The sequence below is a fragment of the Coenobita brevimanus genome, chromosome 40 (genome assembly GCF_032717465.1).
Source record: "Coenobita brevimanus isolate Jiangsu-jjx chromosome 40, ASM3271746v2, whole genome shotgun sequence".
Classification (NCBI taxonomy): Eukaryota; Metazoa; Arthropoda; class Malacostraca; order Decapoda; family Coenobitidae; genus Coenobita; species Coenobita brevimanus.
In genome coordinates, this window is record NC_136993.1 from 9,103,644 (window position 1) to 9,116,140 (window position 12,497).

Below are 12,497 nucleotides of genomic sequence, written 5' to 3' on the forward strand. Positions count from 1 at the left end.
GGCGGCAGCTCGACGATCGCAGTCCTCTGTCCTGGCCTGCCATTCCTTGGAGAAAGACTCAGGATGGGCAGGGACACAGGAGCGAAGTGGGTGGCCATACAGCATCTGCACTGGGGAGCGTCCTGTGAAGGTGGGTATATTCTGAAGCTCCAGAAGGACCCGGTCGAACTCTTCACAGTCGATATTGCTGGAGGGTGCTGTCTTTAAGATAAGATGCTTCACTGACTTCACAGCCGCCTCGGCATGGCCATTAGACTGTGGGTAATGCGGAGAGGATACTGCATGGTGAACACCCCAACGCTTCAAGAAGTGCTGGAACTCTATGCTATTAAACTGGGGTCCGCCGTCTGTCCTGAGGTGGAGAGGGACGCCAACTTCCCTGAAGTAGCGGCAGAACATGCGTACGATGTGAGAGGCAGTGGTGTCACTTCCTCAGGGGATGACAACAGGCCACCCAGAGAGTCGGTCAGCGATGACGAGGAATGACTTCCCAGGAACAGTGAAGAAGTCTGCTAAGACAGACTCAAAGGGCTCGGTATGTTTGTCGTCACACATGAGGGGTTCCTGTTGTTGACTGGGCTGCAATCTCTGACATGGCTTACAGGCTTGGATGGTAGACTTGATGTCAGAGTCAATGCTAGGCCAGAAAACAGTATGTCTTGCCCTACGCTTAGTGGCTTCCACACCCCTGTGGCTATCATGCAGACAAGCCAAGGTGCGGAGGCAGAGGGCAGCAGGAACCACAACTCGCTGGCCATACAAGATAAGCTCCCCATCAGCATAGAAGCAGTCTCGTAGTTTCCAGTATGGGAGTACCGAGCTGTGTAGATCATACCGATTGGAGGGAAATCCTGAGGTCACATAGTGCAGTAGACGGTTGTAGGCGGGGTCCACACTTGCTGCATCTTGGAGTTCCTGGAGGGTCCTATCGGCATCTTGATGTGAAGAATCGTCCTCAAAGGTAATGGCACTGACGGTCATGGTGGTCCGGAGGTGTGCTGCAGCCTCGGCACACGCGATCTCATCCTCTGGCGTGGGGCGGCTAACTGGGGCTTGCGACAAGGCGTCGGGGATGCAGAGCTGTTTCCCAGCACGCCACACAGCTGTGAAAACATAGGGTGAGATCTTTTCCATAAGACGTTGGAGTCGAGGATTTTCAACTACATCCAAGGTGTAATGGTTAAGGATCGGGATCAGTGGCCGGTGGTCTGTCATCAAGGTGAAGTTCTGTAGGCCCATCAGGTACAGCCTACACTTGGTTATGGCCCAAACAGTGGCAAGTAGCTTCAGTTCGATGGTGGCATAACAGGTCTCAGCATCAGTAAGGAAGCGAGAACCACACTGAACTAGGCGAAGTCATCCTTGGCCATGGTCCTGAAGCAGAGGTGAGAGGCATCAGTCTGTAGAATAACTGGGAGTGTCGGGTCAAAAGCTATCAGGACAGGCAGGCTGAGCAGCGCTTGCTTAACATGGCAGAATGCCTCATCGTGGTCTGCTGTCTAGGTGAATGATCATTTAGGGCTCATCAGGGGGCGGAGAGGCTGGGCGGCAGCGGCGATGTCTGGGGTGAACTCAGCCAATTGGTTCACCAAGCCCATGAACGAGCGAAGGTCGGTCAAGTTGGCAGGAGTTGGGAAGTCACGAATTGCTGCGACCTTGTTCTCGTCTGCTGAGATGCACTTACCCGAGATGTTGTAGCCACAGAAGCTCGCACTAAGCGCGGCAACCACGAACTTGTCTTTGTTGAGGGTAATGCCAAATTTGTGGCACCTAGTGAGCATCTGATGTATCCTTTGGAGGTTAGCTGAGAGGTCTTCATCGTACAGGAGAATGTCGTCAACGACCTTAACACAGTTTTCTATGCCCTGGAGTGCCATGTCACCACGGAGGCAGAAGGCGTCACCGGTAGCCGCGAAGCCCATGGGTCCTCTGCAGTGCTGGAAACGTCCGTACAAGGTGATGAATGTAGTAAAATGCTGGTTCTCCACAGCCAGTTCCAACTGCCAGTACCCGCAAAGAGCATCTGCTGTCGTAAAGTAACATGCTGAGGGCTGAGACTGCGGATGGTGGCGAAAGGCATTGGTGAAGGGTGGGTCGGTCGGGATACCTGACTGTTGTGCTTTGTAAGGTCAACTGTGATACGAACTCGTTTATCCTTGGCGACGACGACGAGAGGGTGATACCATTTCAATAGGTCATCGCCAGCAGGCTTGATGATTCCTTGTGCCACCATTGACTCGAGTTCCTCTTTGACTTGACGTTGAAATGCAAAAGGAATCGGTCTCGGGGTATGAATGGCGAATGGTATGGCGTCCTCCTTCAGGTGGATTCTCATGGGGAGACCCATCATAGGTTTCAGTGGAGCTGTCTTGAGGTCCTGCTTGGAAACCAGCACGTCCCTGAATTCCTGTAAAAAGAACTCCCTGGCAGCAGAAGGGGAAGTGGTAGCTGTGAGGGGCAACTCAGAACACCTGTTGACATGTTTCACTACCAAAATCGGCTTTGGGAAGTCTGGTGAAATGATTGCCAGTTCTTGGCAATGACCATACGACAGAAGTTGGGTCTGAATGCCTTTATGGACTTGTATCATGGTGACACAAGACTTCTTGACCAGCTTCAATGTAGCCTGAAAAGAACCCAGGGCAGGTGTCATCACAGAACCATCTGTGGTGAGTGTGGTAGTAGAGGGTGGTAGCTGTAGACTGATTCAAGGAATCTGTAACATGTCCAGGTGCTGTTGGCCGATGACAGTGACGTCCGCGCCTGTGTCCGGCAGCATCTGGATTCGTGAAGTAACGTTGCCGTAGACAAGATGGACACAGGTGAGCTTGGGGGTCTTGTGAGTAGCGGAAAGGGTAGATCCCACACGACGACATTTGCCACTCTTCCTTGCTCGAGACTGGTGAGAAGAGGGGGAAGTGCCTGCTCCGGCATTGCCTGATGAACCGCTCCATCCGTCGTCCTTTATCTTCGTATGGCAGCATTTGTCGTAGTGTCCTGTCCGGCTACAAAAGCAGCACTGGGCATTCTTGGCACGACACTTGGCAGTCTTGGCCCAGTGACCCCGGCGACTGCAGTTGTTACAGGTACCATCAGTAGCAGGGCATTTCCCAGGGCCATGCTGATGGGCGCAAGACTGGCAGGGTTGGCCTGAAGCTGAAGTGGGGTGGGGAGTTGAAGTCGATTGTGAAGGGGCCGTCCTCTTATGTCGTTTGTTCTTCTTGTAGGAGGAGATTGCACATAGCTGACTTGGTGCAGAGTGGATGGCAGAGGCTGTACTACGAGTAGCCTCATACAAGCGACAGCAGGTCACCACTTCCTGTAAGGATGCACCTGTATCCTTGGCAATGAAACACTGTATCAGTTCCTCGTCCCAGATGCCCTTCAGTATCACCATCTTCAGCTGGGTTTCCACACAAGTCCGCGAATTGCCAGGGCATAAGTCTATCTCCTCTGCCAAGTTCTTCAGTTTCACGCAGAAGGAGGAAAACGACTCCCCCTCGGCTTGTTTGCAGCACAGTAGTTCACGCTGGTGGGGAGCTTCGTTACAAAGACTCTTAATGTGTGACTGTAACTTGTCAAGAACTTCAGTGACGGTCAAATCCGTGTCAGGGGCAATCCCTAAGGTGTGTTCTAGAATCCGTTGTACATCCAACGACATGCACATAAGTAATTGGATCAGTTGTTTTTCCCTTGGCATCTTCTGATGTCAACCATTGTAGAAAAGTCCTGCCATCGACGGCGCCACTCATGGAAAACTTGAAATGAAGCATCCGCTTGGAGGGGGGGTGGGCTTTGGGCCATGGATTTCTGAGGAAGGGGCAAGTGGCTCACTGCTGCAGATGTAGTAACTGAAGTCAATGTAGCAGGTGAGGTGGTGGCACTTGTAGACGTAGTAACTGAAGTTGACGTAGCAGGTGAGTTGGTGGCGCTTGCAGGAACTGAAGAACAGGTCGGTACAGCCTCTGATGAATGAGTAGGCAACGGATCAGGTGGGGAAGATACTAGGGGCATGGGTGGATCAGGTTTGGGTGCACACAAAAGCTGAAGGAATGTCATAAAACAATCGTTATCTTCCCTCCTAGCTTCTTCCTCGCAGCGACGAATGGCTTCTTCTTCTCTGCGTCTGCTCTCTGCTTCCTGCTTTCTCATTTCCTCTTCTTGCCTTCTGCGAACCTCGTCTGTCAATCGAGACTGTTCTAGATACTTAATTAGGTGCAAAAAATCTGCCCCAGAAGCACCGGAGGGGTGGGTGTAATGTGGGCTGAGGAGGGTGAATGAGCCGTAGTTCTGGGGGCTCATCCGAAATCCGCCTGGCGCTCCCGGATCCACCTCGGGCTGATCCACATCCACATCACTGTATAGGACTTCCTTCCCTGCATATGGGGTGTCTTTGGGCTCCACGGGAGTAGCTGGGTCATCCATGATTCCTCTTGTAAATTGTAGGAAGTCACAGAAGTTGAAAACATCCAGGAAACACAAATGTTCTTATTTAGTTGTGAAGTGAAAGTTAAGGTAAGTTGTGTGGCAGTGCGAAAGTGTGTTGCGTGAGACGGCGCTGCCAGCCGCATGACAAGACTGGCAGTAGGCAACAGACAATACCAGCGCGCACACACTCAGTTCACAGGGAGAGATGACGTGGGAGGGTGTGGTCCCGTGCGCTCTGGCCTTGAGGCAGTGGGGCCAGTCCCTGAGTGAACCACACAGCATAGGGCACTGGGGAAAACACAACACTGCACTGCACTACACAACACTTCACTGCACTACACAACACTTCCGGAACACTGGCACTGATATAACACTGGAGTTCGTTGTAGTCCGGGAGAACACTGGCTGAGACACAGGAAGGCAGCTCAAAATGGCGGCGTCTTGCGGCGTTGCTCCGGCCCTCTGTATGTAACTTCACTAGAACTTCGTAGATAAACTCACTGCGCCATGTACGGTGAGCCTGGGCGTGGCTCCGTAGGTTCTGGAGTGGAAGGAAACATAGTTCTACCTGTAACACGTTCTATTGGAGGGAAGTTTCGGTAAATTACAGGAGGGCACTGACATGATGCTTGGTCGGTCCCGAGGGCGAGCTACTCTCTCGTCTAAACTGGGCTTGCACACTGGTGAAGCAGGCTAGCAAGTTACAATGTTGCTGCGTACTGCATCAGTGCTGCCACATGTAATAACAATATTATAAAAGGAGGCATGGGAAATTACATGATACGTATTACGTGACAATTCACATATCCACAGACACCAACACCTACAGTGAACTAAAAAGTGATCCAACTGAAAAACAAAGTAGAAAATTCCATAAAGAAATCAAGACTTTGATAAGAGGAAGGGATGACTGGATCAAATAGTTCTCTGTGCAACATCCATCTGCACCATATATGTATGGCTTGATTAAAACTCACAAACCAAACAACCCCATCAGGCCAACTGTAAGCTCTACGACATACAAGCTCTCCAGGTGGCTTTAACACTGTTGTCCCCTGTTGTTGGCACTATCTCTGATTCATTTGTACAAAACAATGAGGATTTCGTAAGAATGTTAAAATCTCTAAATGTCATGTATCCCTACAAATCATTATTCACAAATGTCCCTGTTGATGATGTTTTAACTTTCCTGCCAAGCATTCTGGGTAGTAGCAATGATGGTATTCCCTCTGAAAACATTATCAAGCTAATTAAATTGTGCATTGTGAACTCTTCTTTTACCTTTGAAGGTAAATTTTACACATAAAAATTTGGTATGGACATGGGTAATCCCCTCTCCCCAGTTCTGGCAAATATTTACATGGAATACTTTGAGAAATATTTACTGACCTCCATAAAGGAGTAAAACATAGTTTGGCTCCGATACGTTGATGATATCCTGTGCTTCTGGCCTAACAGTCTTCCCATTGGTGAATTTCTCTTCCAATTAAATTCATTAGTTCCATCGATTAAGTTTACTCATGAGATGGAAATGGATAATGAATGCCATTTTTGGATGTAAAAGTTATCAGTGATCACAATGTTTTGAAGACATATGTTCACTACTATTCAAACCATCATATTAATGAAAAATGAACTGTGTTCATATCCATATACCTAACAGCATGTAGAATTCCAGACCCAGAATTTTTAGATGAACTAAAAATGATTAAAAGTATTGGAAAGAAGCTAAAATATCCACAAAGCATACTAACTCAGTGCCACAATACAGCCAAGAAACGATTCCTTGAAGGGAAAACTAATAAGCCAGATCGCCAGAACATTCAAAGACCCCTTGTCCTCCCCTTCCATTAAAATTTTCTTGATGTTGTTCACATACTGAGGAAACTAATTGCATTAGTAGTATTCAAATATGGACACCGTAAAAAAAAAAAAAAAAAACTCATCAAGAACAGCCCTTTCAGTAATTCAGGCGTTGTTTACAAAATCCCGTGTAAAAGCTGTAACAAATTTTACATAGGACAATCTGGAAAAGATTTGGACACTAGAATCTCACAACATAAATACAGTGTAAGGACAGCCCAACAGAGTAGTGGTTTATTTCAGCACAAAGCATCCAGTGATCACCATATTGACTGGACAGGCTCCAAGATTCTAGCAAGATCAAAAAGCTTAGATGAAAGAAATGTAATAGAATCTTGTCTAATTTCTGGCACATATGAAAAGAATGTAAACATGAGCTATGGTTATTTTAAGTGTGATAAATTGTTAACTGAATTAATTTTAAAGCAGTATCCCCCAGACTAACACGTGATTGTTCCCTGTCATCTCCTGGTGGTGTAGTCACACATGTGTGGGACACACCAAGCATTAATCCTCTAGGTCTTATGTTAAGCAGCAGTATTTATCCCCTCCTCCCTCCCCCCTCTCCCCTTCCCCCTTCCTCTCCTCGCCTCCCCCTTCCCCCTCCCTCCCACTCCCCTTTCCTCCCCTTCTACTCCCTCCTCCTTTGTCACGTGCATTTTTACATTCAGGTCATCCTTTGTTGAGTTCAACTCCCTGCTGCAGGTGACCATAAGTTACGCCGCAGGTAAAAATTCTGGTCATCCATTGTTCTGTGTGCCACTACCTGCTGTGGGTGTGCATAAAAGACCTCTACCCTTTACGGTTTTGTCTCACTCTTTCTGAAGATTTATATACGAAAGTACTCACTGTCGATCCTTTCATTTCCCCTGTGGCGGGGGGGATACAATCTGGCCGCACTATGGGGTGGTACTACTACTCTGCAGCCAGGTTGTGTTAGGAAGAATACTGCCACCGTATTCCCTGCGTGTCGTAAAAGGCGACTAAAGGGGCGGGGTGAGGGGACTAGGGACCCCCTCCTCTGTTTTTTAGTTCCTAAAAAGAGACATGCCAGAGAAAGGGATGGGGGATGGAGTTATCCCCGTACTCTAAAGATTGGGTCTATGAATGTGCGTGGTTGTAGTACGATTGAGGCTAAAAGGGAGGAGATTGGGAGAATGTCTATGAGAAGAAACTTGGATGTGTTAGCTTTGAGTAAAACGAAGATGAAAGGGAAGGGTGAGTCTATGTTTGGAAGTGTGAATGGAAGATTGTCAGGTGTTGATAGAGGAAGGGCAAGAGAAGGTGTGGCCTTGTTAGTGAGTCTGGAAGTACAGCAGTGTGTGACTGAATGGAAGGAGGTGTCATCGAGACTGATGTGGGTGAAAGCGAACTTTGAACGTGAGTTGTGGGTGTTTGTGAGTACATATGGACCTGGTAGTGAAAGGGATGAACAAGAGAGGGAGTCTTTCTGGAATGACGTTGATGAGTGTCCGCAGAGTTTTGGAGCGAATGTGAATGTGGTAATGATGGGAGATCTGAATGCTAGAGTGGGAAATGTAGCAGTTGAAGGTCTAGTTGGTATGCATGGTGTGCCTGGAAGAAATGAAAATGGGGGGCGAATGATAGCGATGTGTGTTGAGCGAGAGATGGTGATTGGAAATGCGCTGTTTGAGAAGAAAGATATTTATAAGTATACATGGGTGAGACAGGAGGGTGGAAGGGTTGTTGATAGAGCTTTGATGGACTATGTGGTTGTGTCTAGGAATGTAATAGGAAGATTGTTGGATGTGAGAGTTCTGAGAGGGGAGGGTGGAGGTATGTCTGACCACTACCTGGTGGAGGGAAAGTTAAGAGTAGGTAAGAGATGGGTGAGAGCTAGGAGGGTTAGGTGTGGCAGGGAGGTTTAGAAAGTGAGTAAGTTGGATAAAAGAGAGAAAAAGATAGAGTATCAGGAGAAATTGAAAGATGAGTGGAACGCAGTGAAAGATCGGAAAAATGGCAGCGTGGAGGAGGAATGGCAGTTATTTAAGAGTGCTGTGGTGGGGCATGCAGAAGAGGTGTGTGGTGTGAGACGTGTGGGTGGTGGTGTAAGAAAAGGAAGTGAATGGTGGTGCGAGGAAGTAAGTATGGCTATGGCTGAGAAGAGACGTGCATATGAAGTGTGGCTGCAGAGGAAGGATGAGATGTCATAATTATGAGAGGTATAAGGAAAAGAGGAATAGGGCGACAAGGGCTGTGCATGATGCTAAAGTGGCAGCAGATGAGAGGTGGGGTACTCGGCTGACAGAGAATCTTCAACAGAATAAGGAAATGTTTTGGAAGGAGGTGAAAAGGGTGCGAAAGGAAGAGTCTGGGAAGGAAGAACGAGTAAAAGCTGAGCATGGAAGGTTGTTAACTGAGATGGATGCAGTAAGGAAGAGATGAGCAGAGTATTTTGAAAGATTGTTAAATGTAGAGGAGGAAAGGGTGGCTGAGATTGTGGCGGATGGAAGGGTGCAAGGAATAAATGTGTTCGGAGAGTTGAATGATTCTTTGATCACGAAGGAGGAAGTGGAGAGGGCAGTAAAGGAGATGAAAACAGGGAAAGCTGCAGGTATGGATGGGTGTGCTGTGGAATGCCTGAAGGGTGGTGGAGTGACTATTGTTGACTGGTTAGTAAGATTGTTGAATGTGTGCTTTGTGAAAGGTATGGTGCCAGTTGACTGGACAAGTGCTTGTGTGGTCCCGTTGTATAAAGGCAAGGGTGATAAGTATGAATGTACTAGCTTTAGGGGTATAAGTCTGTTCAGTGTTGTAGGTAAGGTGTATGGTAGAGTGTTAATTATGAGAGTTAGAGTACAGAGGGAGTGATTGGTGATGAGCAGTGTGGCTTTAGGAGAGGGAGGGGATGCGTGGATCAGGTGTTTGCGGTGAGACAAGTGTGTGAAAAGTATTTAGCGAAAGGCAAGGATGTGTTTTGGGCATTTATGGATTTAGAGAAAGCGTATGATAGAATTGATAGGGAGGCTTTGTGGACTGTTTTAAGATTGCATGGACTTGATGGTAGGTTACTAAAAGGGGTGAAAAGTTTTTATGTAAATAGTAGAGTGTGTGTAAGAGTGGGAAATGCTGTGAATGATTGGTTTCCTGTGAGAGTGGGGCTGCGACAGGGATGTGTGATGTCGCCTTGGTTGTTTAATATTTACATGGATGGTGTTGTAAGGGAGGTGAATGCAAGAGTTTTAGGTGGAGGTCTGAGTCTGGTGAATTGGAATCTGAAGCAGCTGCTGTTTGCAGATGATACTGCACTGGTGGCTGATTCAGAGGAGAGATTGAGCCAGTTGGTAGAGGAGTTTGGAAGGGTGTGTGAAAGGAGGAAATGGAAAGTAAATGAAAATAAGAGTAAAGTGATAAAGTGTACGAGGTTGGTAGATGGTAGGGGGATGAATATAGTTTTGAATGGCGAGTTGCTTGAGGAGGTAGAGTGTTTTAAATATCTAGGGTCACATGTTGCTGTGGATGGAAGAATAAATGCAGAAGTGAAGTTCAGAATAAATGAAGTAGGAAAGGTGCTGGGAGGAATGAAAAAAGTGTTGAGATGTCGTTCGCTTAGAATGAGATGTAAAGAGAAGGCTGTATGAGGGTGTTGTGGTACCGACTGCATTATATGGGGCTGAAATATGGAATATGGGTGTAGCAGAGAGGAAAAGTTTGAATGTAATGGAGATGAGGTGTCTGAGGAGTATGTGTGGGGTGACGCGTATGGATCGAGTGCGGAATGATGAAGTGCGAAGGAGAACTGGAGTTGTTCGGGAGATGGCTGGTAGAGTTGAGCAGAGGGTGTTGCGATTTTTTGGGCATATGGAGAGAATGGATAATGAGTGATTGGTGAAAAAGATAACTAGATCTGATGTGAGAGGTATAAGGCTGAGAGGAAGGCCACGAATAGGATGGATGGACAGTGTGAAGAGAGCGCTGGATGCAAGAGGGATGTCTGTTGAGCAAGGAAGAGTGGCTGTGGTGACAGAAATAAATGGATAGAAATTGTGAATGAATAAGTGATGACACAGCCCTGAGGGGATATTCCCCGGCATTTGGTCTGATCAGCTATTTCAGGTGAGGTGCGGGTAAGGGGATGAGTCTGTTATGATGTGGCAGGGGTAAACCAGCTCCGCTGTCGGGCCCTGCTGCGGATGTCACTGATTGCATTGCGCAGTTGACCCTTGTGCGGTGTGGTGCGGTGAGGATCTGTCTGTTCTCCCCTTTGGGGCTAAGATGCGAATGAGTGTGTTTGAATGGATGAGTAAATGGGGAGTGTGTCGTCCTGTCTCGGCTACCTCCCTTTCCTTGGGGGAAGCAGCCTAGATATATATATATATATATATATATATATATATATATATATATGTATATATATATATATATATATATATATATATATATATATATATAGATAGATAGTTAGATAGATAGATAGATTATATATATATAAACGGACAGTATTTTATTTTTAGGTAAACTGTGCTTTCTTGAGGGTGTCCCCCCCACTCCCCCGTTGGCAGGCCCTCTTGTGGCCCTTCACACAACACACGTGGCTGGCCTTAGTGGTGGGACTCTTGCTCAGCGGACCTGTTTTGTATTGTCTGGTTCGACACTCTGCTGAAAGGTCTGTATGAGCAGTTCACTCCTGTGCAGTTCGCTCGTGTAACCCAATGGTATTTTAAAGTCTTTTCCTCTGGTTATTTCATGATTGAAATATTGGCTATTGCTATGACAAGACATATCCATCTTAGTTCATGGAAGACAAGCAGGGAATTAACATATATGTTTCACTTCCCACACTGGATAATAGCTTTGATGAAGCAACGTTTTTGGCGTCACTGACCACAAGCTACCTGTACATCACAGCCATGCACCTTCGTGTACCTCTATTGCGGCAGCCTAACACCAACACTATCCGGCTGGTGGTGTCTTTCCTGTGGCTGTATGGGATGATGCTGGGGATGTTTTACTGTTCCAACCTTACTGCCTTCCTCACCGTCACACGTCAGCCTCGCACCATTGATACATTCAGGGATCTGCATGAGTCTGGTCTCAGCATAGTTTCACCGGGCTCCTTTTTTGGCACTCTTCTGAAATCATCTGCAAATCAGTATATGAGGGTATGGATATGAACCTGTATTTAGTAAAGGAACTATCGTAGATATTATAACCATTATACAGAAACTGGACTTGGATTGAAAATGTATCACCGTAAGACAATCAATTTCAGAATAGCAGTAAGTTAATGTGATGAAGTAAAATCAATTTCAGAATAGCAGTAAGTTAATGTGATGAAGTCTAATGGAATATTCTGCAAACAGGTATATAAAAGATTGAAAGTACGGATAGACTTGTAAATGACAAAGCAGCCACAGCAAAAGATACATCCACATACTGAAAATGGGTTTACTCTGATGGTGTTGCAGTTTTAGCCCAGCCTGAATTGAATCTTTACCAAGAATTAGAGTACTATGTTGGTACTGTATTTATTAGAGAAATATGAGCTTCGGCTGGCTCAACTACAGCCGAAACATAAAGTTATTGTGTGGGCATAGTTTCTACTGTCTGAGCTATTCGCAAGATTGAGACATCTGGACGTATGTTAACTATAATTCCCAGAATGAACAAATATTAAACAATAACGATGTGCGTACATTACTAAAGGCGGGGCCAAAAATATCAAGCCAATGTCAGAACCCTGTATGATTTCATTTTAGCCATTTGCCTTCTTCAGATGCTTAAAGTTAATACAGTTAGGATATCATATGATTACTATTATCATTTGCAAATTACCTTTGGGGAATTCTACCTACCAAATGTTAAAAAAAAAAAAAATCTCGATTATTCTTTGGGGTCCTACAAATTACATAGGCTGAGTAAAATCATCTCGATTTTGCCTGATTAAAGCACCCAAGGCATGCATGGGGCCGAGAGGGTAAACCTTTTCAGTGTGATGAGGCAGACTCTTGTAATCGCATAGGTTTAATCAATCTAAATGATAAGATTGAAAAATTTCAGTCATAAAATTTTTCTAGTTTTGAACAAAATCGTCTAGGTGAAGAAAGTATAATATAAGAGAATATCATTGGAATAAATGTGGCAATTCCTTCTGTACGACGATTTAACTGTATTGTGTATTGTAACCTAATTCAGCTTAGGGAGGCATATGTGGTTGTAAAGGGGTTAATGGAAGCAGTTTCTTA

The 12,497-nt window shown here is 46.1% G+C and overlaps 2 protein-coding genes across 2 annotated transcripts in view; both read left to right on the top strand.

The window, feature by feature from the left end:
• LOC145397229 (ionotropic receptor 21a-like) overlaps window positions 1-10,928 on the top strand; it is a 45,899-nt gene extending 34,971 nt beyond the window's left edge. Inside the window, exon 8 of the mRNA XM_080270425.1 lies at window positions 10,767-10,928. Within this exon, the coding sequence (XP_080126551.1) occupies window positions 10,767-10,928 (162 nt within the window). The remainder of the gene's footprint in view (window positions 1-10,766) is intronic.
• The window catches only part of LOC145397280 (putative glutamate receptor), a 286,711-nt gene that overhangs the window by 212,160 nt on the left and 62,054 nt on the right, over window positions 1-12,497 (top strand). Inside the window, exon 9 of the mRNA XM_080270477.1 lies at window positions 11,210-11,414. Coding sequence (XP_080126603.1) covers window positions 11,210-11,414 — 205 coding nt within the window. The remainder of the gene's footprint in view (window positions 1-11,209; window positions 11,415-12,497) is intronic.